At 60.0% G+C, this 26,716-nt stretch overlaps 1 protein-coding gene across 2 annotated transcripts; it reads right to left on the minus strand.

Moving 5' to 3' along the window:
• Positions 1 to 6,421: 6,421 nt before the first annotated feature.
• On the minus strand, positions 6,422 to 17,008 carry TBX2 (T-box transcription factor 2). Of its 2 annotated transcripts, XM_065694514.1 has the most exons (8): positions 16,575 to 17,008; positions 15,961 to 16,456; positions 15,033 to 15,300; positions 12,319 to 12,465; positions 11,071 to 11,147; positions 10,823 to 10,992; positions 8,979 to 9,592; positions 6,422 to 8,106 (listed from the first exon to the last, which is right to left on the minus strand). In XM_065694514.1, exons 2-8 carry the CDS (start codon positions 16,323 to 16,325, stop codon positions 7,660 to 7,662), a joined length of 2,088 nt encoding a protein of 695 aa, XP_065550586.1. In that variant the 5' UTR covers positions 16,326 to 16,456; positions 16,575 to 17,008; the 3' UTR covers positions 6,422 to 7,659. The 2 variants fall into 2 exon arrangements, with proteins under 2 accessions (XP_065550586.1, XP_065550585.1); XM_065694513.1 differs by having other exon boundaries at positions 15,961 to 17,008.
• Positions 17,009 to 26,716: the final 9,708 nt, after the last annotated feature.

Raw genomic sequence — 26,716 nt, forward strand, 5'->3', positions numbered from 1 at the left:
CTGCCAAGGAGAAGGATGCCTGGGTCAGTGGTCCCACAGGGAATGGGAAGGATATGGCCTTGGTCCCCTCATGAGCCAGGAAGGCTCAGCCCCTGGTGCAATGGTTTCATGCCGCATCTGCTCTGTTCACACACCAAGATCAGGCGACGGCAGCTGGGATTCAGGGGCCGTGGTTGGGATGACACAGGGTGTTGCAGGAGAAATGCAGCTCTCAGCAGCCAGCCCTGTGCCTGACCTCTGAACTGGGGGGACAAGGAATGGGGAAAACCCTCCAGACTCTGCCTTCCCCACTGCTCCATCCGAGACCGCTGGCTTGCTCTTGGATCGATTGCTATTGACACCACCTATTAACGGCTTGACTGGATCGTTCGTTCTTTGGAATAGTAAAAGTCAGCACTCATTTTCCCCCTCTCCTGAAACTCATTGAGGAGTGGGGAAAAGGAGAATCTCTGCTCTCGCCTCCCCTCTGCTGGCTCCAACCAGCTGCAGCACTTGACTCACACGGTCCTTGCTCCTCAGTTTGAGAAGAGTTAAACATTACACAGAATATAGAGGGGGGGAAAAATACCAGCATTGCTCCCTCGTGACCAGGTCATATTAACTGGGAGAAATTAATGCTAGCACGTCTAATGGAGATGAAATGGTTTACGAATGAGCAGACGTATTAATTTGAAGCAGGTGGCTGTAGGAGTTAATCCTAGTATGGAGCAATACCAGGAGGGGCATTCATTCATACATTCATCCATTCAGGAGTCATTAGCCAGGTACGGAGCTTTGTGCAGTCTGGACTAAAGGTATTTATAGACTAGAGCTCGGAGGTGTGTGTGTGTGTGTGTGTGTGTGTTTGGGGGGGGAATTCCCAGAAAGAAGGGATGGTACAAGGGAAACTGCACTTTGGAAGTGACCTATGAAAATCCAGCAAGGCAGAATTAATACTGTCTCGTTAACAGAGGGAGCAATTTGGAATTATATGGGAAAGGTGGATAAAACCTGGAAAGCGTAAGAGCCAGCTCTGATTTCAAAGTCCATGGGAGCATTCCAAGGCAGAGCTTTAAAATTAGAAACAGCATGCAAAGTTACTTTTCCATTGAAATGTCATGTTTTTCCTGAAAAGAACTTTTTCCATCTCAAGAACGCATTTTGTCACCAAGCAGTAAGTGCACTTCTCCCAGCGAACTTGCTGAAGCAAGAGCTCTTGGAAAAAAATGGAGAATCACATCACATCCGGGTGCTTGGCAAACAGATAAAACCCAAGAAGAGAATAGTCTGGGCAGCACGTTTCCATCTGGGGAGGTTTGCTGCTCATCCTCTAAAATGAGCTTTGGGGGAAGAAAAAAGAAGTGCATTCATCCAGAACTGGATATGGGACAGTGGGTGTCCTGTTGGTATTTACCTGGACTGAACCTGGGTGCATGCAATTTGTCTCTTTTAAAGCCATTGTGAAGGTGTCCCTGAGCCCTAGTGCGGCCTGCGTGGGGAGGACAGCTCTGGAGCTGGAGCAGAGACAACAGCATTGCAGCATCTCCACCAGCTCATTATTTCCCATCCTAGAGAATTAGTTCCCAAAAGTCTTTAGCCCTTTCCCCCCAGCTGCACAGGATTTTGCACTGACAACACCTTTCTGCTGGGAACAGAGCCAAGCTCTCCACAAGGTCATTTTGCAAAGACAATTAGGTAGTCCCTTGACAGCGCTGTCTCATTTTAATTAGATCTTATTTCCAAAGAATTACTGAGCCTGCCAGGCCCAAGGCTGAAGGCAAGGACCATTTACAAATATCAGTGGGAGGCAAAGGACAGATGTACCTGTGCTTATGTCACCAGTTACAGCAATGCCAGCTTGACGAGGGAAAGAAACAGCCTCTCTCACATGATTTCATTTGTTAATACTTCAGGCAGTATAAAACCCAGCATACAGAAGACAGAGCGTTACCACTTCTGGCTGCTTGTTTGTGCTTAGGTGCCTCAGAGTAAGCATTCGCTGCTTTCTGAGGGGGTCTATAGGTACATCTTTGGAAGAACCCACAAAACTGTCAGTACACAGGATGGCTGCTCACACCTATCCATGACTGCATACGGGCCATGGATAGGAAAATTGAACATATACCCACACTACGGCACCCAGCAAGGTGCACCACAGAGACACGGCTGTGACCACAGGCTGGGCGCAGAGGGGGAGTGCAGGCAGGGCGGTGTTACTACCGCAGCTCGCAGTAACATCACCCCTGCGGTCTGCGGGCACCCGAACCCCCCACGGTCCCTGACGGGGCCGTCGGTACCGGCGGCTGCCACGCAGCCGGGGCCGCCCCTACAGTGCGGCGCCACTGCGCCACCTGGTGGCAGAGTTCGGGGCAGCCGCGGGCACGGCCGGGACGTTCTGGGGCCGAGGCACATCCCGAGGAAGAAAAACCCCGGTGTTCTTGTTTCCTGCCACCCCAAGGCAAAGCGGTGCTGCGCCGCCCGCTCCTCCACCACTGCCCCTCAGTAGGGACTGGGAGAGGTTTGCTTTCCATAGAGGAGCAGCGCAGGGGGCGGCTGGGTGCCCTCCAGCAGCCTCCGTGCCGTCGGATGTCCCTAGCAGAGACCCGCGGGGCGCGGCCGAGCCTCCTCCCTTCCCGGAGCGGCTCCGGGGAAGGTCTGGGAAAGGGCCGGACAGGCGCCGCCGAGAGACGGGCCCGGCTCTCCCTCGCTGTCACCCGCAGCTGTAAACAACAGGAATAAACCGAGAGACTCCCCTTTTCCCCTTTCCCACCCTGCCTTAGGGCAGAGACGGAGCAAACGGTGCCTGACGCTAAAAAACAGCTTTGCATCCAAGTAAACAGCTGCTTTTCCCCTGATAATGTTTTTACCCCACCGGACACCCGCACAGATCAAAGCGGCTCCGGAAACGTCGCAGGAGGGAGCAGCCTGGATGTCTACCTCATCCTTCCCGCATCCCCAGCCCGTGCCAATGACTATGCCTCTGAAGGGTTAACGGGCCAGAACCGCCTGCAGGGGATGAAGAGGCCTTTGAGACACTGGTGCCTGGCAAAAAGACCTGGGCAGAGGCTCCAGGGCTTCCCCAGTTAAAAAAAAAAAAACTGGAGCAGATGTGAAAGGAGGGGGTGTTTCACCGAGCTGGCTGCTGCAGAGACAAGCTGTGCTCCACGTCGGGGGCTCCTGAGACACTCCGCTGAGGCACAATGCCACTAAAACAGGACAGAAAGGAGAGAAGAAAGACGTAAAACCTCACTATAACCCACAAACCTCACCCAGGCCTAGCAGCAGCCCCATAAATCACGCCCGGCCGCAGGTGCGGGACCTCCGCCGCGGCTGCGCACCCCGCCTCGAGCGCACAGGTGCGGCGAGATGCGCAGGTTCCCTGCGCGAGGGGTCCGCCGTGCGCAGCGCTTAGGGGTGCCCGGTCCGAGGGGGGGAGCAGGGCTTCACGGAGGGCCCCGGGGCTGTCCTTTGTCTATTGATCCTCCACTGGGGACGGCAGACAGAGCGGCGGCCCGGAGGGTAATTGGGGCTCCGAGGCCGTGACCGCCTCCCCGCCGCCCCTGCGCTCCGCGGGGGGCAGCGCCGGCCGGGCCCTAATTGGGAGCCGCGGCCGGGGGCTCGGCCCGCTCCGCTTCGGCCAGGGCGCGCAGGCAGCGCGGCGGCAGGCAGGCGCCAGCCGGCACCAAGAGCTGCCGGTCCGCTGCCCGCCCCGCTGCCAGCCCCGCTGCCCGCCCACCCGGGGCTCTCCTTCCCGAACGGCCGCGTCCCGGGGCTGGCAGAGGGACCCGAACCGTCCTTAGAGTGTTCAGATGGTGGATTTGAACCTGCCTGTGGCACCAATGGGTCAAGGAAACTCCACAGGGCTGGGGGAGCTCCCAGCACAGGGCACAGTGTGCCCAGCTTCATGGCACCATACTCGGGGTGCTGCCCCGCCCGCACTTCCTCTGGATGTGCAGTGGTCAGCTCCTATAAACCCCACACAGCAGTGACAAAAGAGCAGATTTTGCCACCTTCCATAGCAGTCAGGGCCTGAGCACACCCAGTGGAGCTCCGTTGCCCTTCTGCCGTGCACCCATAACCCGACATGCCTGGGGAGTGAGTGTGTGGTGGCACTGGGCTGACACGCAGGCACAGCACCAACAACAGAGCCCTTCAGCCTGAGCAAGTGACAAAAAGCCACTGCTGGGCCTGTGCAGGGATGGGTGTTGCGGCAGAGTTCCCCGCTCCACCGGGCTGTGTGATGCTCTGGAGTGAGCCCGTGTTCCTGCTGACAAACGCCCTCCCATGGAGCCGTTTCAGCACTGTCTTGTGCTGCATGGCAACTCAGTGGCCAAGTTAGTCGGGGTTTGCCTATCAGGCCCACAAAACCCTCGGGGTAAGAAGCTATTTTTGTGTCCAGCCAAGCACCCTGTCCATTTAGCTGAAGAAATCCCAAAGCCACCACTAGCCCTAGTGAAATCCTCAGCTGTGGGATTTTGCGGTGCTAGCGACACAGCACCAGTGCTACTCGCTGGTTAAACACCTTCCATCAGACAGAGGTCAGTGGAGCACCCAGCACTTCATTTTCATGGCTCGACAGTGACCACAGCACATGGCACGGCCAAACAGGGTTTCATAGGGTGCGTTGGAGGGTGCAGAGCAGCAGAGCCATGGGAGGGGGGGGGGCTGTGCCGGGTGTGCCCCCGCAGGGCCTCCTAGTGTCTTTTCATAGCTGAGGAAAATAATCCCAGCGCAGTGCATGACTAATCAGTCGCTGTTCCTTAGGCTGTTTGAACAGGGTTTCTCAGAGACTGGGTTTGGCCATGGCAGGCCTGGAGCAGCTCAGCTCTTGACAGAATGCTCTGCTGCCCACACTGCCTGGCTGGGGGACCAGGCCCTGCTCCCTGCCTCCCGCACCATCCCTCAAGGTCACAGTCATGAGCCCACACTCTGCAGGGAGGGTTTTACCCTCCCCAGTGAAGAGTGGCTTCGTGCTCAGAAGGCAGGTTGGCGTGCCCTTTAGGCCTCAGTGTTCAGCCATTGAGAAGGAAGTGACATTTAAACCTTCACTGACCCTCGCACCAGGCTTCCCTGGCGTTGGCTGTGTTGAGCCATCTCCCTGCTGTGGTTAGCCAGTGTTGCCTAAACCCAGCACGATTGGAAGGGTGTTGGAAAGGGCCCGGGGAACCCCCACACTGGCACACACCATGCCCTCCCATCTCTGAAAACAGAGCCCATTAAATTGTTGCTCATCCTGAGTGATGTTTATACAGAATAATCCTGCGAGCTTAATTTTAGTAACTGCACTTCCCTCCTCCTTGTGAAGCTGTTCCCACACTGCCGGTCTTCCTCACAGGTAGAAACGGCCCCACTGCTCTCCATGCAGCACCACTTCTCCTCTCCTGCCTTCGGGGAACCCAGCCCCAGCATCTCCCCTCATACGCTGCTAAGGGAGGGGTCCGGAGCCCCTTCGCTGCCAGCAGTCCCCCCGGCAGCCCTAGGATGGGAGTTCCGGGGAGGCCAAGGAAGAGCCGCGACCGCTCCCGACCCGCGCCGTCGAGGCGCGGCGGCGGCGGCTGCGCGGCGACACCAGCAGAGGGCGACCTACGCCCGGCGCTGCGCCTCCGCGCCCGAGGGGGCCGGGCCCCCCGCCGCCGCCCGCAGTGGGGATCATAAATCTTCCCGGGAACGGGAGAAGGGTAATTGGTGAGGAAAGGGCCGTTTGCGTCCTCCGCGGCCGCGCCCCGCAACGCCCCGAGCGGCTCCGGCAGCTGGGGGGGGGGGGGGAACGTAGGGACCCCAGGCGCCGAGGCAGCCCCATCCCCGACGATGCCGCTCTGCCCGCGTCATCCCTTCCCCGCTGGGGCTGGTGTGGCCGGCGCACCCCGACCTCGGCTGGAACCGGTGTGCAGAAGCCTTTCCCGTGCTCGGCGGTACCAATGCTCATCACCGTAGCGTGGCAGGACGTTACCGGCTTGCCCGGGCCCTGCCCTCCCCGGGGCGGCACTGGCACGCATCCGCGGCAGTCCCGCTGCCCCCCGAGGATGGTGCGGACAGATCCGCACTCGCGCAGGGGCCCGGCGCTGTATCCTCTCCTGTTGCACCCGGGAATTCCCCGTGCGAGTCCACCAGCGCACCCGCGGACAACTTCGCCCCCCCCTGCGCACCTGCAGGGTTCTGCCGGGACAGGGGGGGCTCTTGGGGGGGCAGAGGCCCTGAGGGCAGAATCCCCTGACGGGAGGAGCCGGCGGCGTTTCCCTTTCCCCGGGCGCCCCCGCGGAGCGCTCCGCCGGCGCGGGCGGCCGCGCACCTCGGACCATTTTCATCTTTCCCCATCGGCCCCACGGCTGCGCCGTGCAGCCCGCGCAGCGCTGCGCACCTGCGGGGGAGCGGCGGCCCCGACGGGGCGCTGTGGCCGCGGGGTGGCGACGGGAATGAAACAAGCGGGAGCCGGCAGGACTTCTCCGAGTAGTTTTTTTTTTATTGAAAGATGTGAGAATTCATCAAAACTGAACAGACAGATACCCGAGTAACCAGCACGTTGCGAATCATGTATCTTTTTATTTTAAAACAAATATAGAGCACAGTCCTGTGATATTTAAATTTATTATATTTTTCTTTTTTTTTCTTTCTTTTTTTTTTTTTTTTTTTTTGTTCTTGGAGTGAAAAATAAAAACCTGAGGTTTATTCCTGCATTCTCTCTACCCCGCACTGCAGCGATATTTGCGTTACATTTTGGATTCGATTTTTTTGTTGTTGCTGTTGTTTTATTTTCCTTGCAAAAGTCCGTTAAAGAATTGAACTCTTCGTTTCAATGACTCCAACAATTGTTTTACCGGTGGCACATGATTGTCCTAGAGAACAGGCGGGATAAACAATATCTTAAAACACAGTTCAAGAAACCGGTATCTCCTTCGATCACAAAGAGCTAAATAGTTTTCATTTACAATATATATGTTCATGTAAAATGGAAAAAAAACCCCAAAACAAACCAAAACAAAAAAAACCTTAAATGCGATGAGTTAAACTCTAAATATTATGTACACACCAATGTACAACTCTGAATAAATTAATACCAATTTGCATATTCTGGGATCCTTATAGCTTATTTACACAAATTACCATTTATTTCATAAATATCTGCCCGGGTACCCACGGGGCTCCCCCCGCCGGACCCACTCTGCACGGCGGCGGCTGCCGAGGCGGTTTGTATCCCATGTTTCGGTTCTTATTTCTGTTTTTTCCGGTTTTTAGGTCTTTTTTCCTCCCTCCCTCCCCCCACCACCCCTTGCACAGATGAGGTTTTGGCCCCGCGCATCTCCCCGGGACCAGCGCTGGGGCTGGGGGTCGGGGCTGCCCCATCCATCATGGGGCTTTGCCTGGTCTCGTTGCACCCCCAGAGCTGCCCAGTGCCCGGAGCGGGGCAGCAGAGGGGTCGGGGGGCTCCATGGCCATGCTGGAGTCGGGGAGCTGCTCCCAGCCCCACAGCTGGAGGGACGGAAGAGCCTTGCTCTCCCACCTCTCACTCCCGGCTCTGGGGTGGTGGGTCTGCTTGGCCGGCAGGGCTCCATCCCTCTGCTCCAGCACCTCGCTTCCCTGTCCGTCCCCCACCCCTTGCTCTGCAATAAATATTTATACTGTGCTGTACAAAATACCAGTGCTTCTCCACCCCGCTGGAGGGCTCGCTGCCCGCCCCGTCGGTCACTTGGGGGACTCCCTGCCTGGTGACAGCTCCCGCTGGCTCTCCAGCCCGCTCACCAGTCTCTGGATGTTTTGCAGTTCATTGAGGGACTCCTTCAGGGAGCCCTTGGGGGAGGCAGTGGGGCGCTGGCTGCCCCCCTTGTGCAGCGGCACCTCGGGGAGCGGGCTGGATTCACGGCTGCTGCTGGCCTTGGAGCCCTCGGAGCCGGGGTTGAGGCTGGTGGGCAGGCCGGTGGTCAGCAGGTTGGTGCTGGGCGGGATGGTGACGGGGAGCTGGTAGGGACTGAAGCGCAGGCGGGGACGGCTGCTGCCCAGGAAGGGATTGCGGGAGAGCGGCCCGGCGGCCGCTGCGCTGGTGGCTGGCATGGCCGAGGCAGCCGCCGCTGCTGCTGCCATGTAGGTGTAGGGGTAGGGAAAGAGTCCGCCGAAGGTGGGCATCGGGATTCCCTGGAGAGAAAGAGAGAGGCAGAGAGAGAGAGAGGGGTGAGAGCCATGCTGATGCTCCACTGCATCCTCCCTCCCGCCTGGCCCCCCGGCTATGTTCCCCCAAGAAAGTTACCCTAAAAACACAGTGTGGGGATATCCCTGTGAGACAGGCCAAGGGACTGAGTACAGTCCTGTACAGTGATCTGGGCTGGTGCTGCCAGGCACAAAACCGTCTCCGGGACATGCCCCATCCCTGCTCTGTCCCCTCCATGTATACTGTGTGTCCTAGTCTGTGCAGCATCACTAACCTTTAACCAGATTAAAACACATTGCTAAGTAGGATTGAGAAATTAGGGGAGTTCAAAGCCATCTTTATGAATTTCGTCATAGGCGATGAGAAAGGCAACACAAGCGCAGGCATTGCAGGAGCCATTCTGGGGCTGACAAGTATATGGGGATGATGCTGGATGGGGACAGCCAGGTCAGGCAGGGCTATGCTCCTGACTCTGCCCCTACCTATGGGGGAACAGGATCAGCTACAGAAAAAACCCCAACAAGATTGCTCTTCAAAGGAGCCCTGAGGTCAACCTTCAAAATGTCCCCCACATCCTGCCCATGCTGCAGCAGGCAGCATGTCAAAGGTCTTGGGAAGCCTCACCCTCTTGTCCCCAGGGGCTGCAGAGGGCACTGGGGATGCTGGGGGGACCAGCAGCTCCTTATTTGCACTTTTATTGCTCCCCCCTGCATATCCCCCCACCTTTGGGAGCTGCATTCCCAAAGAGCTCTGCTCATTCAGGGAGCTTTGGGGAAGGACACAGAGAGGAGGGCTCAGGGCCTGGATGGGCAGTGGGGACAGGGAGCAGTGGGGTCACAGGATGAGGACAGGGTCTTACCTGAGAGGCCAGCATGTGCTGGGAGAGGTGGAAAGGGAAGGGGGTGGCTGTCCCTGCTGTGCCCGGGGCAGATGAGAGGGCTCCATTCTCTAGGCTTCCCCCACCAGTCACGGAGGCCAGCAAGTGTCCCATGCCCATGGCAGAGAAGGCACCGGGAGCCATGGCGAACTGTCCTGGGTGGATGAAGAGAGGCTGCCCGGCACCCAGAGGGCTGAAGAACTGCTGCCCATGGAGGCCAGAGAGTGCCAGACTCTGCAGGTGCCCAGCACTCAGGTGTGGGGGGCTGTCCGTGTGCACCATCAGCGGGGCAAAGGCCTCCTTGCCTAGCCCACTGCCCTCCATGTCCTTCTTGCCCGGGTCTGGCTCTTTCCTCCGTCCTTCCACCTTATCCTTTTCCAGGCCTCGTGCGCCGAACAGGCCCTCACCAGGGCATTCCCGGGGGGATGCACCATCCTTGACCTTCTCTGGGCTATGTCTCTCCTTGCTCCGCTCCTCTGGGCACCGAGGGCTGCCACGGGGCGTCGCGTCCTCCCCACTGGGGCTGGCCGCTGCTGCCGGCCGCTCCTCGGGTGCCTTCTCCACCTCTGCGTCACTGTCGGCCCCCAGCTTCTCCTCTGCAAGGGGATGGAGGGGCAAAGGGTCAGAGCAGAAGCACCCAGGGGAGGCAAGGAGTGTGTCACTAGTGAGAGCCCTGGCGTCATGGAGAGACTGCGGCGGCAAAGCTCCGATCGTTATTAATGGGAGAAACTCATTTCAGGGGCAGAAATGGGCCCTCGTGCCACGGCCGCTCTGGGGAAAGGGGATTAACAACAGCAGGTCTGTTGCTCTGCCAAACAGGAAAAACATGTTTGATGGAGGACCAAAATCTATTACAGCATCGCTCTCGTTAGCTGCAAACTCAAAGCGGTCTGCAGAGCGGGGGATGAACAGAGAGCAGGCGGGTGGACAGCGCTGGAGGAAATGGTCCTGTATATATTTAATTACATGGAGCTGATCAACAGCACGCCGTGGATTTATTCCAAACGTGCAGGTTGAATCAGGTTAAAAAGGTGGTTTTAAGGCAAGAGGGATGCTGCACACTTTCCTAAAACGGGTTTTAATTTAGAGAGCCCCATTGAGCTCTCAGAGGAGGAAGGGGGACGAGAGACGAGGAGATGGTGAGGGGAACAGAGCCCCTGCCTGATCACCTCCTGCTAAACGAAGAAAACGTTTTGGTGCGGGTTAGGTGAAGCTCTGCAGGCTGGGGCGAATATTCGGGGAAGCCTTTGAAAGAGGAGAGGGGTGTAATAAACCCTCCCACCACCCCGGGGAGGGGGGGGGGGGGGGTTGCAGTTTTGATGAAGGTTTGCAGGGAATCGGGCTGGAGGAAAGTTTAAAGAGCAGATTGATAGTGCGGCGAGACAAAACCCAGCATCTAAAAACTGCAACGTGGGAACGGGTAGCTTGTTTTCATTTACTAGCTTGAAGTCTTGGAGTTACAACATTTTTTCCCCTTTCGAATGTGTTAATTCTTTCTTTTTTTCTTTTTTTCCCTTTTTTTTTCCAGGGGAGTGTAATGTAGCCATGACAGGCAGAAGCGCACCAGCGAGGAGCTGGGCAGACGTGTCAAGCCCACGGGCTGCTTTGCCATTTCTTTTTGTTTATCCCATGGCTTAAACAGGACATCGCTGCACCCCACTAGCCTTTGCTCTGCTCTTGTTCTGTCAACCCTTGGGCTTCCTCATGCCCGTCCTCATTTCTTCTTCCCCGGTGGTTTGCCTCACTGCTCCTCAGTAACCGGCACCGACCAAGGGAGCGGAAACACGAAGTTTGGGGAAATTTGAGGACCGCGTCTCCTCCTTTACCTCTGCTGTTTCCCTTGAGGCGCAGGGGGCTGGGGAGAGCACCCACGGGCGAGTGGAGGGCATCGCGCACGGCCGCGGGCTCGCAGGATGAGGCATCCGACTCGCCGCCGTCGCGGTCGGGCTTGCAGGGCTCCTCATACATCCGCAGGGACGGCAGCGAGAGCTGCTTCCTGCGGAAAGAGGGGCAGTTGGGCACCGCCCGGCCCTCCGCGGGTGCGGAGTGGGGAAGGACGGGGGACACCCCTTACCTCTTCTCCCGCCGGCCATTGCCCGTGTCCCGAAAGCCCTTGGCGAAGGGGTTGTTATCGATTTTCAGCTGGGTGATCTGCGGTAGGGGGGAAGATGGAGAGAGGGGGTGGTGTGAAGCTCTGCCTGTCCCCCACACCCCCCGCCGCCGTCGGGGAACCCGGGGTGCGCTGCGCAGGTTGCAAAACGCGCTGCGGCCCCGCTTTAACACACCGCATGCTTTATTAAAAATGATGCTGAGGTTTGGGCTTGAATTATTAATAGAATCTTAATGATAGGAAGTTATTTTTCACGGCCCCCCGGAGAGAAGATGGCGACTGAGCCGCGCAGCGCTGGGTAAAAGCTATTCTTATCCCTCCCCTCCACGGGCTTCTGGGGCCAGCGACATTAGGGTGCTCAATAATGCATGGCTCTGAAATACGGCCCCAAGAGGGGAGCTGGAAAAGGGCCCGGCTCAGCCGCTCCCCCCACCCGGCAGCCCGGACCTGCAGCATCCCCCGCCCGACGGGGCCCACCGGCCGGCGGCTGCCCCGCGCAGCTTGCGGTGGGCGAGCAGACAAAGTGCTCTTTAATCGATTGTGACTCTTCGCCATAAACTTTACGAGGGAAACAAGCCCACCAGGACCCTCAGACAGAGCTGTCAATTAGCATCAGCAGCCAGGGGTGGAGGTGGGGGTCAGCTTTTGGGTTAAAACACACACACACAACCCTTGGAGGGGCTGGCAGAGGCCCTCCGCTCCCCACCGAGCTCTCCTGGCTCCGCTGCTCACAGGGCAACACTTGCTAAATCACGAAAGCAACTAAAATTAGCTTATCTGGCTCCATTTTTTTGGCTTCTCCCGAGCCCAGGGCACCTTCTCCATGAGGCTGCACACGCCATGGTGCTGCCCGGGCCTGTGCCAACGACTTTCACAGCCCAGAAAAGGTGCAACAAAGTCCAGGAGGAAATTAGAAGTAGTAATAACAGAAATACTAATAGCAATCGTATTGGCAATAGTAATAATAACAGTAGTAGTAGAAAAGGTGCCTCCTGCTTGGAGGGCTTGGGGTTTAACCTTCCTCCTGTTGCTGTCTTTTGGCCACTCTCCCCCAAAATGTCCACAGTGCGCACACACAAATACACCCTAATAAGGGGTAAAGGATAGGACGGGGGGGTGGAGCAGGGGTAGGTGGAGGGGAAGACAGGGAATGGGTACCTGGCCAGGCCAGGAGGGGAGGGCAGGGAAAGGGCAGGGGCTGCCCGGTTGTACCTTGTCATTCTGGTAAGCGGTGACGGCGATGAAGTCGGTTTCGGGGAACACGTAGGTGCGGAACGTGCTGTAGGGCAGCTTGAGGATGTCGTTGGCCCGAACTATGTGGAACCTGGGCTGGTACTTGTGCATGGAGTTCAGGATGGTCTGGAGGGGCGAGAGAGCACAGCCCGCAGCTGCTGTCAGCCTCGCGGTCCATATCGAGATACCTCCCCCAAAAATCCCTTTTCTCCCGAAAACAACCAAAAAAATTTATCACAAATTCAGCCTGAGGAAGGAATGCCGGGGAATGCCAAAGAGGGAGATTTCTTCTTTTGTTTATGCCATTGCATGATATGCCCCCAAATAAGGAGGTCAGGGGAAGGCAGGCACAGCAGCATCCTTGCGGGTGTTAAGCCCAGCAATAAAGCAGCAAAAAGGTTCTCCCCGTTTTATTACAACCCCGCAAACACGAGGCGAGTTTTCAAAACATTTCTCGCCGCTTTTCATATTTCCGTCCTTAAAAAAAAAAAAAACAAAAAAAACAAAAAACCTCAAAAAACCTCTAAAAAAATACTCGACCTCACCACCACAAAACAAACAAAAAAAATATATATATATATCGTTAAAAAGCCTCTCAATTTGTGTCGGTGGCGCAAAAACCCGTGCCAGCCCGAGCCAGCGCCTGAGACGTGAAAGGAGCGTTTCACCATGAGCCATGTTAAATTTATGTCTCGAAGCAACGCTGCAGAAGGAACAGACATGGTTTTTTCCCCAACCAGGTGTCTGAAAGCATCGCCAGCACTTAAAGCCACTCTCTGCTCCTCCATCTCCTCCTCCCTTCTCATGTTATTTATTTATTTTAACCGAATTCATCGCGATTTGGCTGAGGATTTTCGGAAGCGGCTGAACTCCCCCGAGCAGCGCCCGGGGCTCCTCGGACCCTCTGCCCCTTGCTGCCCGCATCGGCAACGTTTTTCTGCCCGACAGCGATTAAATAATTCCCCAACCTGCTGTGGTCGGGCTGAAACGCAGCATTCACCGCCCGGAATCCGTAGGGGAACGGCGAAAGCTTGAGTAATTATTGTCAAATAACGTCGGCCAAATGGCTAAATAATTATCACTTCATTTCAGGTTAGAAGGCAATAAAAGAAAAATCCCCCCCTTTTTAACTCCAGCAATAATCACCTGCTGATGAACTGTCAGATCGCTACTCTATTGATATCATCTAGACTGGATTTATCATGAAAATGGTGCAAAAAGTCTCATTCAGGCTCGCAAATCTGCATTCCTTTAAAAAAAATAATCATCCTTCTCTGACCAGATGGGCACTGGCTAAACCCTCAGCTCCCAGATTTAACACAGTCCGGATTTTGGGCAAAGACAGACACAAAAAAGATCTTTAATTAAAAGAGGCGAACCGTTAAAAACGCTGAATCAAACTAGTTTGTCCCTAGTATATAGATATATAAAAAAAGATATATTTTTAGGCTCCCATCTATCGATTTACCTTGCTGCCTATAAATAACCTCGTAATGTATTATTTAACAAAACGCCGTTTCCTGCCTTCAGAGAAAAAAATAGAGAGGAAAAATAGAGAGAGGGGAAAAAACCAACACATAAAACGAGAGCAAAAAGTTACCGCGGGAGCTGCCGCTCTGCGCTCCGCACCTGAGCACCGAGTCCCGCGGCTGTCCCTCGATTCCGGGCTCCGCAGGGCTCCGGGCTCCGCAGGGCTCCGGCCCCCGCTAATCACGTACCACCGCGATGAACTTTCCCTTTATCGCCCGAAATGCTTGTCCAGAGGCCGGAGACCGCTGGTTTATGCGCTGTGATTTCCCCTCCCCGCCCCGTGCATTCACGCAGGATCACGCTCCCCGCGCGTTTTGACCCTGATTTCTGCGGATCTCTGCAAATTGCCAACACGCTTCGGTTTCTTTCTTTCTCCTCTTTTTTTCCTTTCTCTTTGTTTTGTTGGGTTGTTATTTTTTCGGCTTTATTTTTTGTTTTCTTTTACCTCCTTTAGGTGATGCAGATATGACCAGTAGGGAAGTAAACAGGGGCTTCCGAAAAAATAGGGAAATAAACAGGGGCTTTCAGCCAACGGCTCCTGCCCTGCTTCCAGCTGAGGAAACCCAGCGCAGGTGCCGCAGCTCTCAGCACCGCTCTCCTCGGCCCGGCTCGGCTCGGCTCGGCCCGGCCCGGCCGGCAGCAACGTCCTGGGCTGCACCTGCCCGTCCCCAGCCCCGCCGCTCCGTCGGGGCTGCCCTCGCTGCACCCCCCGGCACAACTTCGGCCCCGCACATTCACCCTTCCAAACACCGCTCTCCGCAGAGCCCCGAGGGCCTGGGAAAGGCGGCAGGACAGGCCGCGGAGACCCGGGATGTGGGACCCTGAGGCTGTCCCTAGCCCAACACTCGCTTTTTCCCGGGGGACCCGTCCCCAGGAAGGCAAGGAGCTACCCCTCGGTGCCAGGTACGGCCAGCGGCCGAGGGGGCAGTGGGACAGCCAGGGCATCACAGGACCCGGTAAGGCCCCGATGTCCAGACCGGCCCCGGGCGCGCTGCTGGTGGGAGAAGAAGCCGCTGAAGCCCCGTGGTTCTCCAAGGCCGCCCCAAGCAGAGCAGGGCCGGGCAGCCCGGCACCGGGAAAACCCAAAGGGTCCCTGCTCGGTAGATCCCTGCTCGGAGGGTCCCCGCTCGGGGGGCTCTGCTCTGCCCCACAGCCGCACTTACAAAGCCATGCTTGTCCGAGATGTTGTTGGTGAGCTTGAGCTTGTGAAAGGCAACAGGTTTGGCCATCCACTGCTCCCCCGTGGCCGGGCTGTCCGGGTGGATGTACATGCGCTTGGGCATCTCCGGGTCGGCCTTGCCGGCAACCATCCAGCGGGAGTTGTGGAACTTGTACCGGCAATCGTCGGCCGCCACTATATCCATCAGCAAAATGTATTTGGCCTTCTTGTCCAGGCCGCTCACCCGCACCTTGAACGGGGGGAACATCCTCCTGCGGAGAGACCCAGAGCGGTACAAGGCTGTGCCCCCCGCCTTCTGCCGACCCCGACGGCCGCGGCCCCACCGAACAGCCCCGCACCTCCCGGTCCCGGCTGCCTCGAAACCACCATGTTTTAGCTCAGAGGATTTCCAGCCTTTCCACGTCCCATACGATTCTCACCCTGCTCTATTGCATCCGCCGCGGCGGAAAGCGGGGAGAAAGCTCAAAGATCCCATTCCGTGAAACAGGGGCTCAAAGGCGTCCCGTTTCCCTGCCTTCACCCGGACCTAGGCGGCACCGCCGCTGCCCTACCCGGGACCGGGGACACGGGCAGGGCCGGGAAGACCCCGGCCGAGGGGAAAGTTTGGCAGGAGGGAAGGAACCGGTGAGAAGCGACGTAAACAAAAGGGGGGGGGGGGGCTCGCAGGCGCTCAATTAGCGCGCAAAATTTAATTTGGGACCGCGCTCGGGAAAGCAGTAACGGGGGGGGGGGGGGGGGGGGAGCTCGGAGCGGGGTTAAATACTTCCGAAAACCTCCGGGGACCGAAGCTCCCCGCGCTAATTCACCGGGGCGGACCTGGCCAGTGGCGGGGGCCGCGGGATGAGCCGGAGGGGCGAGGGCGCTGCGCGGCCCCGCAGGTGCGGGGCGGGCTGCGCGGGGCCGTCTCTTACCTCCCGGACTTGGTGATCACCATCTCGGTGCCCAGCTTGTGAAACTGGTCCCAGAGCTCTTTGGCTTCCAGCGTGACTTTGGGGTCGTCTTCGACCTCCTCCTCGGGCTCCAGGCTCTTGAGGGAGCGGAGATGGGCGGCTTGGTGGTGGTGTCCCAGGGCCGAGACGTGGAGCCCGGCCTCGGCCGCCCCGGCCAGCCCGGGGTCCGGCATGGGCTTTGCCAGCGCCGCTGGAGGCAGAGCCAGAGCGGGGAAAAAGGAAGGCTGGGCGGCTGCGAGGAAAGCGGACATGGGGAAGTCGGCCGGCCGGGGTGCGTGGAAGGGGTGGTAAGCCATGGCAGTCCCTGGGAAGGCTGGATCTCTCATCGGTGCATCCACAAATCCAGGAGAAAAAGAGGGATTCCCTTTACGAAAAGGTGTGTGTGGGTTTTGTCGTTGCTTGTTGCTGGTTTAGTATTTTTTTTCCCCTCTCCTGCCCAGCGAACTCGCTCGAGGCTCTGGAAGAGGAAGGAAAAATCAACAACACACACACAAAAAAAAAAAAAGAAAAAAAAAGGAAAAAAAAAAAAAAAGCACACAGAAAAAAGCCGAAAAAAAAATAAAAATAAAACCAACCCCAGCGGAACGAGATGCGGGGAAGGAGGGAAAAAAAAGAAGAAGAAACAAAAAAAGAGAGGCAGTTCCCGGCTCCTGGGACTCCCGGTCTGCGGAGGGGAGACAGTAGGTCCTTATTTTTTGTTGTTGTTGTTGCAGCGAGGGAGAGCGAGCGAGGGAGAGAGCCCTCCCAGTGAAGTCCTTCCCAACACTAAAATAGAAACAAAAGCCGGCGCGGGGCTGCGCGGGGCGGCGCGGAGCGGGGCAGGGGCCCTCACACCCCTGCGGGCCCTGGCTGCGCCCCGGCGGGGCCGGCCCGGCTCCGCGCTCCGCGGACGGCGCTGGGGCGAGGGCTGCTCATGGCTCCGGGAGCCGGAGTGGAAACGGTTGGATCTTGTCCTGATCTCTGTAAAACTGTGACTATCTCACATGTCCTTCCTGCTCTGATCCGCCCGCTAATGAGCCAAGCCCCCTTGATTGCTGATTTTACGCGTTTCAGACCAATTGTGGATCTGCATAGGCGTGGTTTTGACAGCTCCGGCCAAGCTCCGGGGCGCGGGGGGGCGGGGGGGCGCGGAGGGAGGGAGGAAGGGAAGAAGGGGAAAAAAAAGGAAAGAAGGGAAAAAAAAAAAAAAGCGAAGAAGGTGTCGGAAGCTTCGGCAGTAAGAAAACATGTCAACAGGATAAAATATTAACCAATGACAGAGAAAAGTGCTCCAAATCCCACCCCCGGCTCCTTTCCGCATACCGGGTCAGCCCCGGCTGCGCCGCGGCCGGGGAGCGGCTGCCGCCGGTGCGGGGACAGCGCGGAGCCACCTCGGCGGAGCGGGGAGCGGCGGCCGGGCCCGCCCGGGCCGGAGCCTCGGGGGCGGGGGGAAGGAGACCGAGGGCTCCCGCCGGTGTCCGCGGGGGCAGCGAGCAGGGGAGGAGAGCGGGGGGCGGGGGGGGGGGTGGCCGGGGGAGCGCGGCGGCTGCCGTCTTACGACAGAGCCTGGAGAGCGGATCGAGGTGGGGCGCGCCTCGGCCGCCGCTCAGCGCAGAGCCGCGCAGCGCCGACGGGGCGGCCGCAGGGAGCGCGGCCCGGCGGAGAGCTGCGGGCGGCGGCGAGGCCCCGAGAGGCGACCTCCAGCGCGGGTGAGTCGCTCCCTGCCGTCGCCCCCCAATCCCCCGCCCCGCCGGCAGCCGCTACGACCTGGTGCGGGGGGTGGGGGGTGGGGGGTGCGTCCCGCTCCCGGCCTCGCACCCACGGCAGAGGTGCAAACCCCGCCGTCGGGGCGCGTTGGGTGCGCGGCCGGGGGCAGAGGCGGCTGTGCTCCGCCACAGAGGCTGTTTACCCGGGCGAGAGGGAAGCAGATAAGGAGGAGGGGGACACACACACACTCCGGGGCTGTTTGCAGAGGGATTAAGGGCCGGTCCCGCCGCGCCGGGGCCCGGGGGGGCGGTGGGCGCGGTGGGTGTCCCCGCGGAGAGGTCGGTTTGGAGATCTGCGCTGATTAACTGAGGGCCGCGGTGGCTGAAGAGGGCCCTGGCGCCAGGCGGCTGAGCCCTCACAATAAAGACCCGTCTCTTGTCACTTCATATTTACCCCCAAATCTTCAAAAAGCGCCCTGCCACCCTTCCAAGGCTCCTGCCCCCGCTGCCTGCGCTGCGGACAGGCGGGACGAGGAGGGGTGTGGGGTCTGGCCCTCTCCTCTGCCCCCCGGCTCGACCCCCCCCGGCCTTCCCGCTCCGCGGATGCGCAGCAGAGTCCGTGGGGCCGCGTGTCGCTGCTCTCCGCGCAGGGTGGGTCGCGGGAGCCCCCGGCTGTCCCCTTCGCACCCCGGCTTTTCTCTTCACCCCCCTCCCGCGGTTCACCCGTCCGCTGCCCCCGGCGCAACGCAGAGCCCAGCCGCAAGTCCCGGGCTGTGCTCGGAGGCGTTTGCAGCCTGCCCGTGTCCCGCGGCAGGTTCACCTCTGCCTGCGCCGCCCGGCCCTGCCATCGCGCCCGACGGGGCGGGCACAGCGCGTCCCAACCCGGGGCTGTCCCTGGCGGCGGGGCCGGGGGGTGGGGGTCCCGCTGACCATTGAACGGGGAGCGGGGACTGAAATTTAGACCCGATTTGGACTTTGCTTCCTCGCCACCGCGGAAAACTGCTGACGGCAGCTTTGGCAGAACCGGGGCTTGCTTGTGTTTGGTTTTTTCCTCTTAATTCTCCCCTCACAAAGCAAACCCGGACCCCTTCCGTGCCCCGGGGAGGCATCGCCCCACGACGGGGGCAGCTCCTCCGCGGACACCTGGCCCGCTGCTCCGCCGGGAGACGCTGGGCCCGGCGCATCAGGCCTGGAGACCTCCGGCCCCCGGGAGAAAAGGGGTCCTCTCTCGCGGCCCGGGACCGGGATCCCTCGCACCTCTGTTACCGTCGCAGACGCCCTCGCCTGCAGAATAAACCCGATCCAGAGCAGCTTCGTCTCCCCGACCCTCTATAGCACGCTCGCTGATGGGACTGCCGGGGTGGGGGGGGAGCCAACGGGGACCGGGACACCCAACTGCCCGGGCAGCTCCAGCCGCGGCCCCCAGGCCCAGGGGCTCGGCCCCGACCCAACACCTTGCGCCCATGGACGGGGCGGACGGCTCCCGTCGTCACCCCATCCGTGACTCGGGGACATCGCGCCCGGCTCCCGGGAGCAGCCCCGGCCGCCCGCAGGCCCGGCGCTGCCCTGGTGAGGGGTCCGCAGGCTGGGGCGGTGATGAACGGGCCGCCCCGAGGATCCGTCCCGGGAGAACCGTCCGGTCCCCGCTGCAGCGCGGCCCCGCTCGCTCTTCCCCTTTCATCTCTGCCCATCTCCACTCATCATCCCTTTTCTATTTTTAGCCGGTAGACTTAGGCCTTGGCGCCAGGCCGTTTAAGACCTGTCAAAGTCCTTCATATTTCCCTCATGTCACATGGACCTTTCGCTCCCTTCCCCGCGCCATGCGAGGGCCGTAATTTGGATCTGTGAGCTGGTGAGCAAATGCAATTTGCTCTTCTCCATTGCTGTGTTGTCTCCGTGACCCCAGCCAGCAGGACGGCTGGTGTCCTGTCCGGGGCACTTACACAAATTGCGGGTGATTGATGAAAAATAACAATTCTCACAAGCCGCCGGGCCTCCGCTTCCCCTCCTCCCGGCTCCACCGAGCTGCGGCAGCCCCGCGTCCCGGGGAGTGCTCCCCCCCGACGGGGCTGCGCAGGGCGCACCGGCCGCGGCCGCTCCGGCTCCTGGCGAAAGGGGTTTTTCCTGTGCCGAGTGCGAGCCGTCGGGCCCCTCGTTCGCGGCCCTGATGCCACGGCAAAAGGACTCCCCCGGGGGCTCGTGGAGGGCGACCCGGCTGCTCGCACCTTTCCGAGCTGGGGGAACCCAAGCTGGGAATGGAAAGAGCCGTACAGCGCAGGGAGGGGGCCGGTACTGCCGGGCTGGGCTCCTCGCTGCTGCCGCGGGAGCAGCTGCACAGGCAGACCTGGGGACGTCGGAGACCTCCGGCCGCGCTGTCCTAAGCGAACCCGCAGCTACGGATTCAGGACCTCCCTCCGCCCCGGGCCCGGCCCCGCCAGGAGCCCTTCGCACCGCAGGAGAAGCCCGACGGGTGCAGCACCCCTGAGGGACTCGACGGCTCCTTCAGCTCTGGCGTCCCCCCTTGTCCCGGCCCAGCCACCCCGCAGCGGCCGAGCCGTGGGGCAGGCGGGGCAAGGGCGAGAAGAGGCCCCGGCAGCTCCCCCGGCCCCGCTTCTCCCGCTCCACCTGGAGAGGAAAATAAACCCACGTGCAATCAAACTGCCTTCATCTGCCCTCACCCACCCCGGAGCTCTCCTCCGCCCCCCTTCCCCGGGGCACCGCATCTCCCCTCACACGCCTCGGTGGGGTGGGAATCCCCTTTACTCCGGGAGACCCCTGGAAAACACCTCCCCCGGTGCTCCGGTGCCCTTTGGGGCATCCCTGGATGTGCCGGACACCGGGGCCCGCCTGATGGACTTTTATCGACAGAAACCGAGCGAGATGCTCGACCCGACACCAGCCCCGGCGCCGCCGTCCTCCCTCTTCCTTCCTCCGCCCGTGCGGCCGCGGAGCTGCGCGCCCCGTCTGTGCGCGGCCCGGTGAAGGAAAACCCGAGGAGCCCGGGCAGCGCGGCAGCCCCCAGCCCCCCCGCTCCCCCGTCCTCAGACTGTTTAGATTTCCCTCCAGCTTTAAAGAAAATATTTCCAGTAATCCAGATTTCTGGAAAATAACAACAGGCGGGCGGCGCGGGCGCGGGCGCGCTGAAGTTTATCCAGAGTTTGAACAATTTATAAACACATTTTCCAGCCTGTTTGTCAGGGCGGGCGCTGAGTGACCCCGGTCCGGCCGGGCGGCCCCTGCGCACCCCGCGCTGGGGGAGAGGGGGCGCATCCTCCGCGCCCCGCCCGTACCCCGCCCTCGTTATCCCCGCGCCGCTTTGATTCGGGAGCCCGCGCAGCCCCGCCGCTTGATTGGTTTTATCGTTATTGTTGTTTGAATTAAGGAGCGCCCCGCGCAGGGTGTCCCCGCTCCGCAGCCCCGGCACTGCCCGCTTCCCCACGTCGGGGCCCGGCGGCCCGCACGCATCGAGCCCGCGGCCTTAAAAGGAGACGGGAGCCCCGGCCGGGGCCTGAAACTCGAGCTGGCCCCGCGGGGGGCGGGCGGGGACGGGGACGGGGATGAAGGGGGGGATCATGTAAATCCCTCTGTTTAAAAAACTTCCATTTGAGAAAGTGTGTCACATCCCGGCGCGGGCGCGTAATCCCCGGGCTAATGGCATTACCGCCGCCTCATCGCCGTCACGGGATGGGGCCGAGGGCGAGGGCACCCCCAGCCCACCGGCACCAGTGACCGCAGCTCGGCTCCGGAGGGGAGCGGACCCGCGGAGCGGGGAGCCCCGCGGTCGGTGTCGGCCCTTCCCGTCGCCTCCCGGCGGCCCCGCACTCGGGGGTGCATCGCTGTTTGTGGGTGACTGGGCTGAGGTTTTCCGCCCCGGTTCCCCGAGAAACCCGGTCCCGGCAGGGGACCCGAGGTCCAAGTGAGGATCTGGGACGGGCCGAGCTGCCCCGTGCCCGGAGCGGTGGGAAGGGGCCGGCCCGACCCTCGCAGCGCCCGGCTCCGCGCCCGAGTCCTGGCGAAACGGGATGAAACCCGGAGAGTCCTGGCAGCGGCCCCAGCGCTTTGGGGAAAGGGAGAACCATCACATGTGTCCGCGCGCTCGGCACAACATCCGCGGGGTCGAGCGGGGCCGCTGCTCCCCAAAAATCCCCCTTTGGGGGGGACCCCCGCCTGTTCCTGGGCAGCAAAACCCCGACGGAGACGCCGAGGGCAGGGGATGGCCCGAGCTGGGTCCTTCCCCCCGGTCTCTCTCCCTCCTTCCTTTTGAACAGCGCGTGGTGGGTGCAACCACCGCCTGGTCGCCAGTGGAAGGGAAAAGATGCAGGGCAGCCCCCAGCCCCGTGGGGTCCCCCAGCCCACCTGGCCCCATCCTGTCAGCAGAGCAGGGGCCCTGCGCCTCCAGAAACCGCTCTGTGTTTGGGGCTGGGAGCTAGGCAGAAGTTGCAGCATCGAAAGAGGGTGCGCGGCACCGGCGGGGGCTCACGCCCCGTCCTGTCCACTTCAGACGGGATCTGGGAGCACGTTTGAAATCGCATCTAAAGCAGGATCTGACGCCGCTGCTCCCACGTCACGTGAGCTGTGGTTTTGGTCCGGGTTTGAATTTGGGATTGCAGAAAATCACCGTCCGGTGTTCGCAGGAGAGGGCTGAGAACACAGAGCCGGGCAGAGCAAGCCACGGGCAGGAGCAGCGCTTTCCTATCGCACCTGCTTGTTCCGTGGGTGCTCACCACGGACAAACCTGACACGCACCCAGCTCCGCATGGACGGGCCAGCCCTCATTGCGTTCACATGTCCGCAAAAGCTCAGCGCGCTCTGACAGAGGCGTTGGGAAGGGGGAGCAGGGCTCTGAAGACGGGACAGGCTCTTCCCATCTTGCCAGTTTTAAAGCAAGTCTGCAAACTCGAACCGCTGCGGGGCAATGCCCCATCACGGCCCTGGCTCCAGCATCCTGCCCAGTGACATGCCCAGGCGCTGCGCGCTGTGCTCCATTTGCTCACTACCCAGCCTTTTTCTCGCTTCTCTGTAGGTGCTGGGCTCTTGGGCTGACCCCCCCCCCCAACAGGGGCTTGGGGGTCTCAGTGTGGGCATGCAGCGAGCAGGCTGAAACCTGCCACGCGGAAGTGCCTGCTCTCGCAGCTCGCCGCCCGCAGCGCCGGCAGGCTGCTCTCCAGGCGTGTTTTCCATGGATACCTCGGCGGAGGCAGCACCGCCTAACAAGTAAATAACAGCCCCGACGCCGGGCTGCGGGCACAGAGCAAGCAGCTCCCCTTTGCGCAGGGCACTAACCTCTTGGCGCACGGTCTTTGAGACCTGGGCCACGGCGAGGAAGGCTGAAAGGGAAGAAGAGATAGCAGGGACAATGGCAGGGCCGCCGGCTGGCTAAGAACCCCTCTGCCGGCTTTGTCTGGGTACGCTCAGCGCTGCGCTGGGATCAGTTCATCTCGGCAGAAACAACCACGCTCCTGCACTGCAAAGGGGCCGGTGTCTGCCCTCGCCGGGGGTGCCCCGTGAGGATCCTGGCTCGCCGGGCTAAGTGCAAAGCTGGAGACACTGCAGGTATTAATAGCCCCCATTTTGTAGCCAGCAGTAATTCCCTCCTGTGTTTTCCCCTCCACCCTGAAAACAAACCCTTCACTTGATCCGTTTGTCCTCTCCAGTTGCCATCTGTCTTCCATCCTTCAAATCTCACCTTAAAAACAGTGCCTCTTGAGCAAATCCTCCCCGCCGGCCCCGCGTGCCGTCTCGCCCGGCACAGGCCTGACACTACAAGCGCTCATTGAAGTGAAGGGGATTTGAGAGCGAGCAGAACACGACGGGATTAAGGCCACAGATTGCGCTCCCTGGGCCGCACTGCGCCTGCAGAGCTGCCTGGTGCCGCCAGCCCCGAGCCCAGGGCTCTTCTGCTCCCTCCGCTCCACTGCTTCCCCGTCCCACCGGTGATGGGGGGCTCTGCCATGCGGGCGGCACGTGTGCATCGCCATCCCTCTGCCCTTCACACGCACGTGGGATGGAGGGAAGCACCTGGGCCGACCTCCCCGGGTGCCTCTGGGTACCCTCCCCTGCAGATGGAGGGGAGGTCCCCTCCGGCGCCCTGCCGGCGGGGCTGCTGTTTGCACAGATGCAGTGGGTGCCGTCCCACCTCGAGGGCCGCTGTCCCGCACCACCCAGAGGCAGCATCTGCGGGGCGGCCCCGGCCAAGCCCGTGAATCACAGCACATCAAAGCACCGGCAGCGCAAGCAGTAACAACCCCGGCCGCCAGCTCGAGCGGACGGTGCCTGCGCAGATGTGAGCAGCAGCTTTTCCCAATTACAGACAGCAGCAGAATTTACCAGAAACCTCCGGGAAGGGAAGGGAAGGAGTCACTGCCAGCGGAGGGGCTGCAGCAAAGAGCCCACGCACTCCTTGCGGCTCGCTGGGCCAGGTCACCCCAGCACATCACCACCTCCCTCCATTTTAGCACTGGTGTTACATCATTCCATGCTTCCCTGCAGCCCTCGCTGTGGGGGGGTCACTTGCTCCCGTCAAAATCTTGGTCTTTTTAGAAAGCCCAACCTTGCAGGGCTTCCTGGGCGTAGAGGAGAGCTCAGACACGGCCACAGCTGATCCGAACCTTTGGAGTCAGCGGGATCCCTCCTGGAGAACAAGCCCCCATGATTTCAGAGCCAGTCGCGTGACCCGCAGCAGGGTGACACATGGTGTTTTTCTGTTGAGCGTGGCAAGGGCGGCCCTGATCCTGCCCAGCTCCCACAGGCACCGCTGACTACCAGGAGCAGGAGTCTCGTGGTCCGGCCCGGCGCCCGGTGGGACCATGGCATCGCTCCCACATGACAGCTGGACTTTCCCCTTTGACAGCAACAGCAGCAAAATTCAACGTACCTTGAGAAGTGGCCACAACGTGGGCGCCCTTCCTGTGGGGGGAGAGGCAGCGGGATGTGCCCGGTCCTCCCTGCCTCCCATGGAGGGAGTTGGGGGAGAGGGTGTGATGTGGGGTGGCAGGGCACGGGGCTGGCTCTTTGCCCTGGGCTGCAGGCGCTGCCTCCAGTTTTCTGCTTGAACGAAGCCGATGGCCTGAATGTGGCTCATAACCCTGAGCCCACAGCAAAACCTTGCTACAGTCCTTTCCCCTCGTTGCTCAAAACCAAACGTGCTCGCTCATCTTTTCCACCCGGGACTGTCAGGTACGGCACATCACAGGGGCTGCTGAGCCTGGGATACAGCGGCACTTGCAAAACACATCAGGGGTGTCCCCGTCCCCCCGACGCCGAGGCGTACCTGAGTGAAAACACAGTCAGTTCTCACCCACCCCGTTTCCAACGGCATGGAGCGGGAGCAGAGCCCCACGAGCCGGCACTTCCCACCCGCCCTGGGCAGCGGCCGCAGGGAGAGGGGCTTGGATGGGAGCGGGATCAGCACCCAGCTGGCACCGGGCCGCCAGGCGGGCACAGCCAGCACCAGCCTTTTATTACCGACCTATAATAATATTGTAAATACTCACTGGGAAGTAATTACATCCCATAAAAGAAGCAGCAGCCTGTGGTCTGAGCCAGGACCGGTTCACGACACTTGTTTTAAAGAGACGTTTCATGTCTTGTTTATAGATTAGATTTTAACCTGACAACCTTTTAACATTGTATTAAATTAGAAATTAACTTCGTATGACTGCTCACCGTATAATTGACCTACTGATGGCCTGAGTGCTAGAGAATATTTAAGATACCTTTCAGACAGTGACGTTCCCAAGAAAATTCAGAGCCTCCTCCTTGATCTAGACCAGGGCTTCGCTATTAATTAGTATTTATGGTCAGGTGGCAGGAGTGCTTCCCGCAGAGAGAGGGCTGCTGCTCTGTGCCCATCCCCAGGGATGCAGTGAAACTCAATGGGATGGAAGGAAGAAGGTGGAGGGGACATGGAAGGCTGCAAGCTCCCACCCCTGCCCACTGCTGTGACCACGCAGCGAGGCCAGAGCTGCTGGGAGATGAACCCATAGGGCACGGGGCTGCCACCTTTGAGAGAGCCAGATCCTGCAGGGTGCTGAGTGCCTGCTGGGGATTGATGAGGTCAGTAGTTCCCAGCAGGAACGGGAGCCCTGCGGGACTTGGTCTTGGACACAGAGAGGGGACAGGACCCTGCCGGTGCAGGGCAGGGCAGGCAGCTCTGCAGCTGGAGGAATGGGCCTGGCACAGGAGGGCCACGTGCAGGCAGCTTGTCTTGGCCTGCTTGGATGGCACCCATGCCTGTGACCTGCCTGCAGCTGCATGGGGCTGTCGCTGTTGCGGTGCAACTTCCTGCAGCAGAAATTCCCAAGAAAGGCAAAAACTCAGGCTGGGAACTCACTGAGCAAAGGACAGGCTGGCAACTGATGGGGCCGTATCAATGCCCTGCCACAGCCAGGAACTGCCGCATGTCCTGAGAGCTGGTGGGACACGCGGCACATCCCCCGGGACACGTCCTGCAGTGGGTAACACCAGCTCCAGTGCTGATCTCACCCACAGATGGTGTTGGGGGAAGAAGGACACCATCTGGGACAAAGAAGGCAGCAACCATGCCATGTCCATGGCCAAGTTCTGGAGCTGGTAACTTGTATGCTCACTGCGTCGGGCCCTTTGCTTTCACCAGGGTAAAGGCATAACTGAAACCTGCTCCCAACACGGGCAGGAGGTGGGAGCTCTGAGCAGGAACAACCCCAGTAACATCAGCCTAAAGAGGTTTCACCCTGTTGGGCAGGGAGGACTCTTCAATATGAGCCTCAGTTTACACTTGTATTCAGTGAATGATAAGGAACAGCATGAGACTAAATGGCCCCTGTTCTATGAAAAGCTTAGAGCATGCTTACAAACAGCTTTGCATAACATGGGGCCATCAGCAGAGACCCCCCCACATCCCACACATGCACCTGCTGCTTTGCCCCCCACTTTGGCTGCGAAGCCACTTGGGGATGTGGCCACTACCTCTGGCAGGGCCCTGCCTGCACCTCGCCAGGCTCAGGCAGCACAGTGCAGGCAGCGAGGCAGCCCTTCCAAGAAGGCATCAGCCA

This window comes from Lathamus discolor, chromosome 14, assembly GCF_037157495.1.
Source record: "Lathamus discolor isolate bLatDis1 chromosome 14, bLatDis1.hap1, whole genome shotgun sequence".
Taxonomy (NCBI): Eukaryota; Metazoa; Chordata; class Aves; order Psittaciformes; family Psittacidae; genus Lathamus; species Lathamus discolor.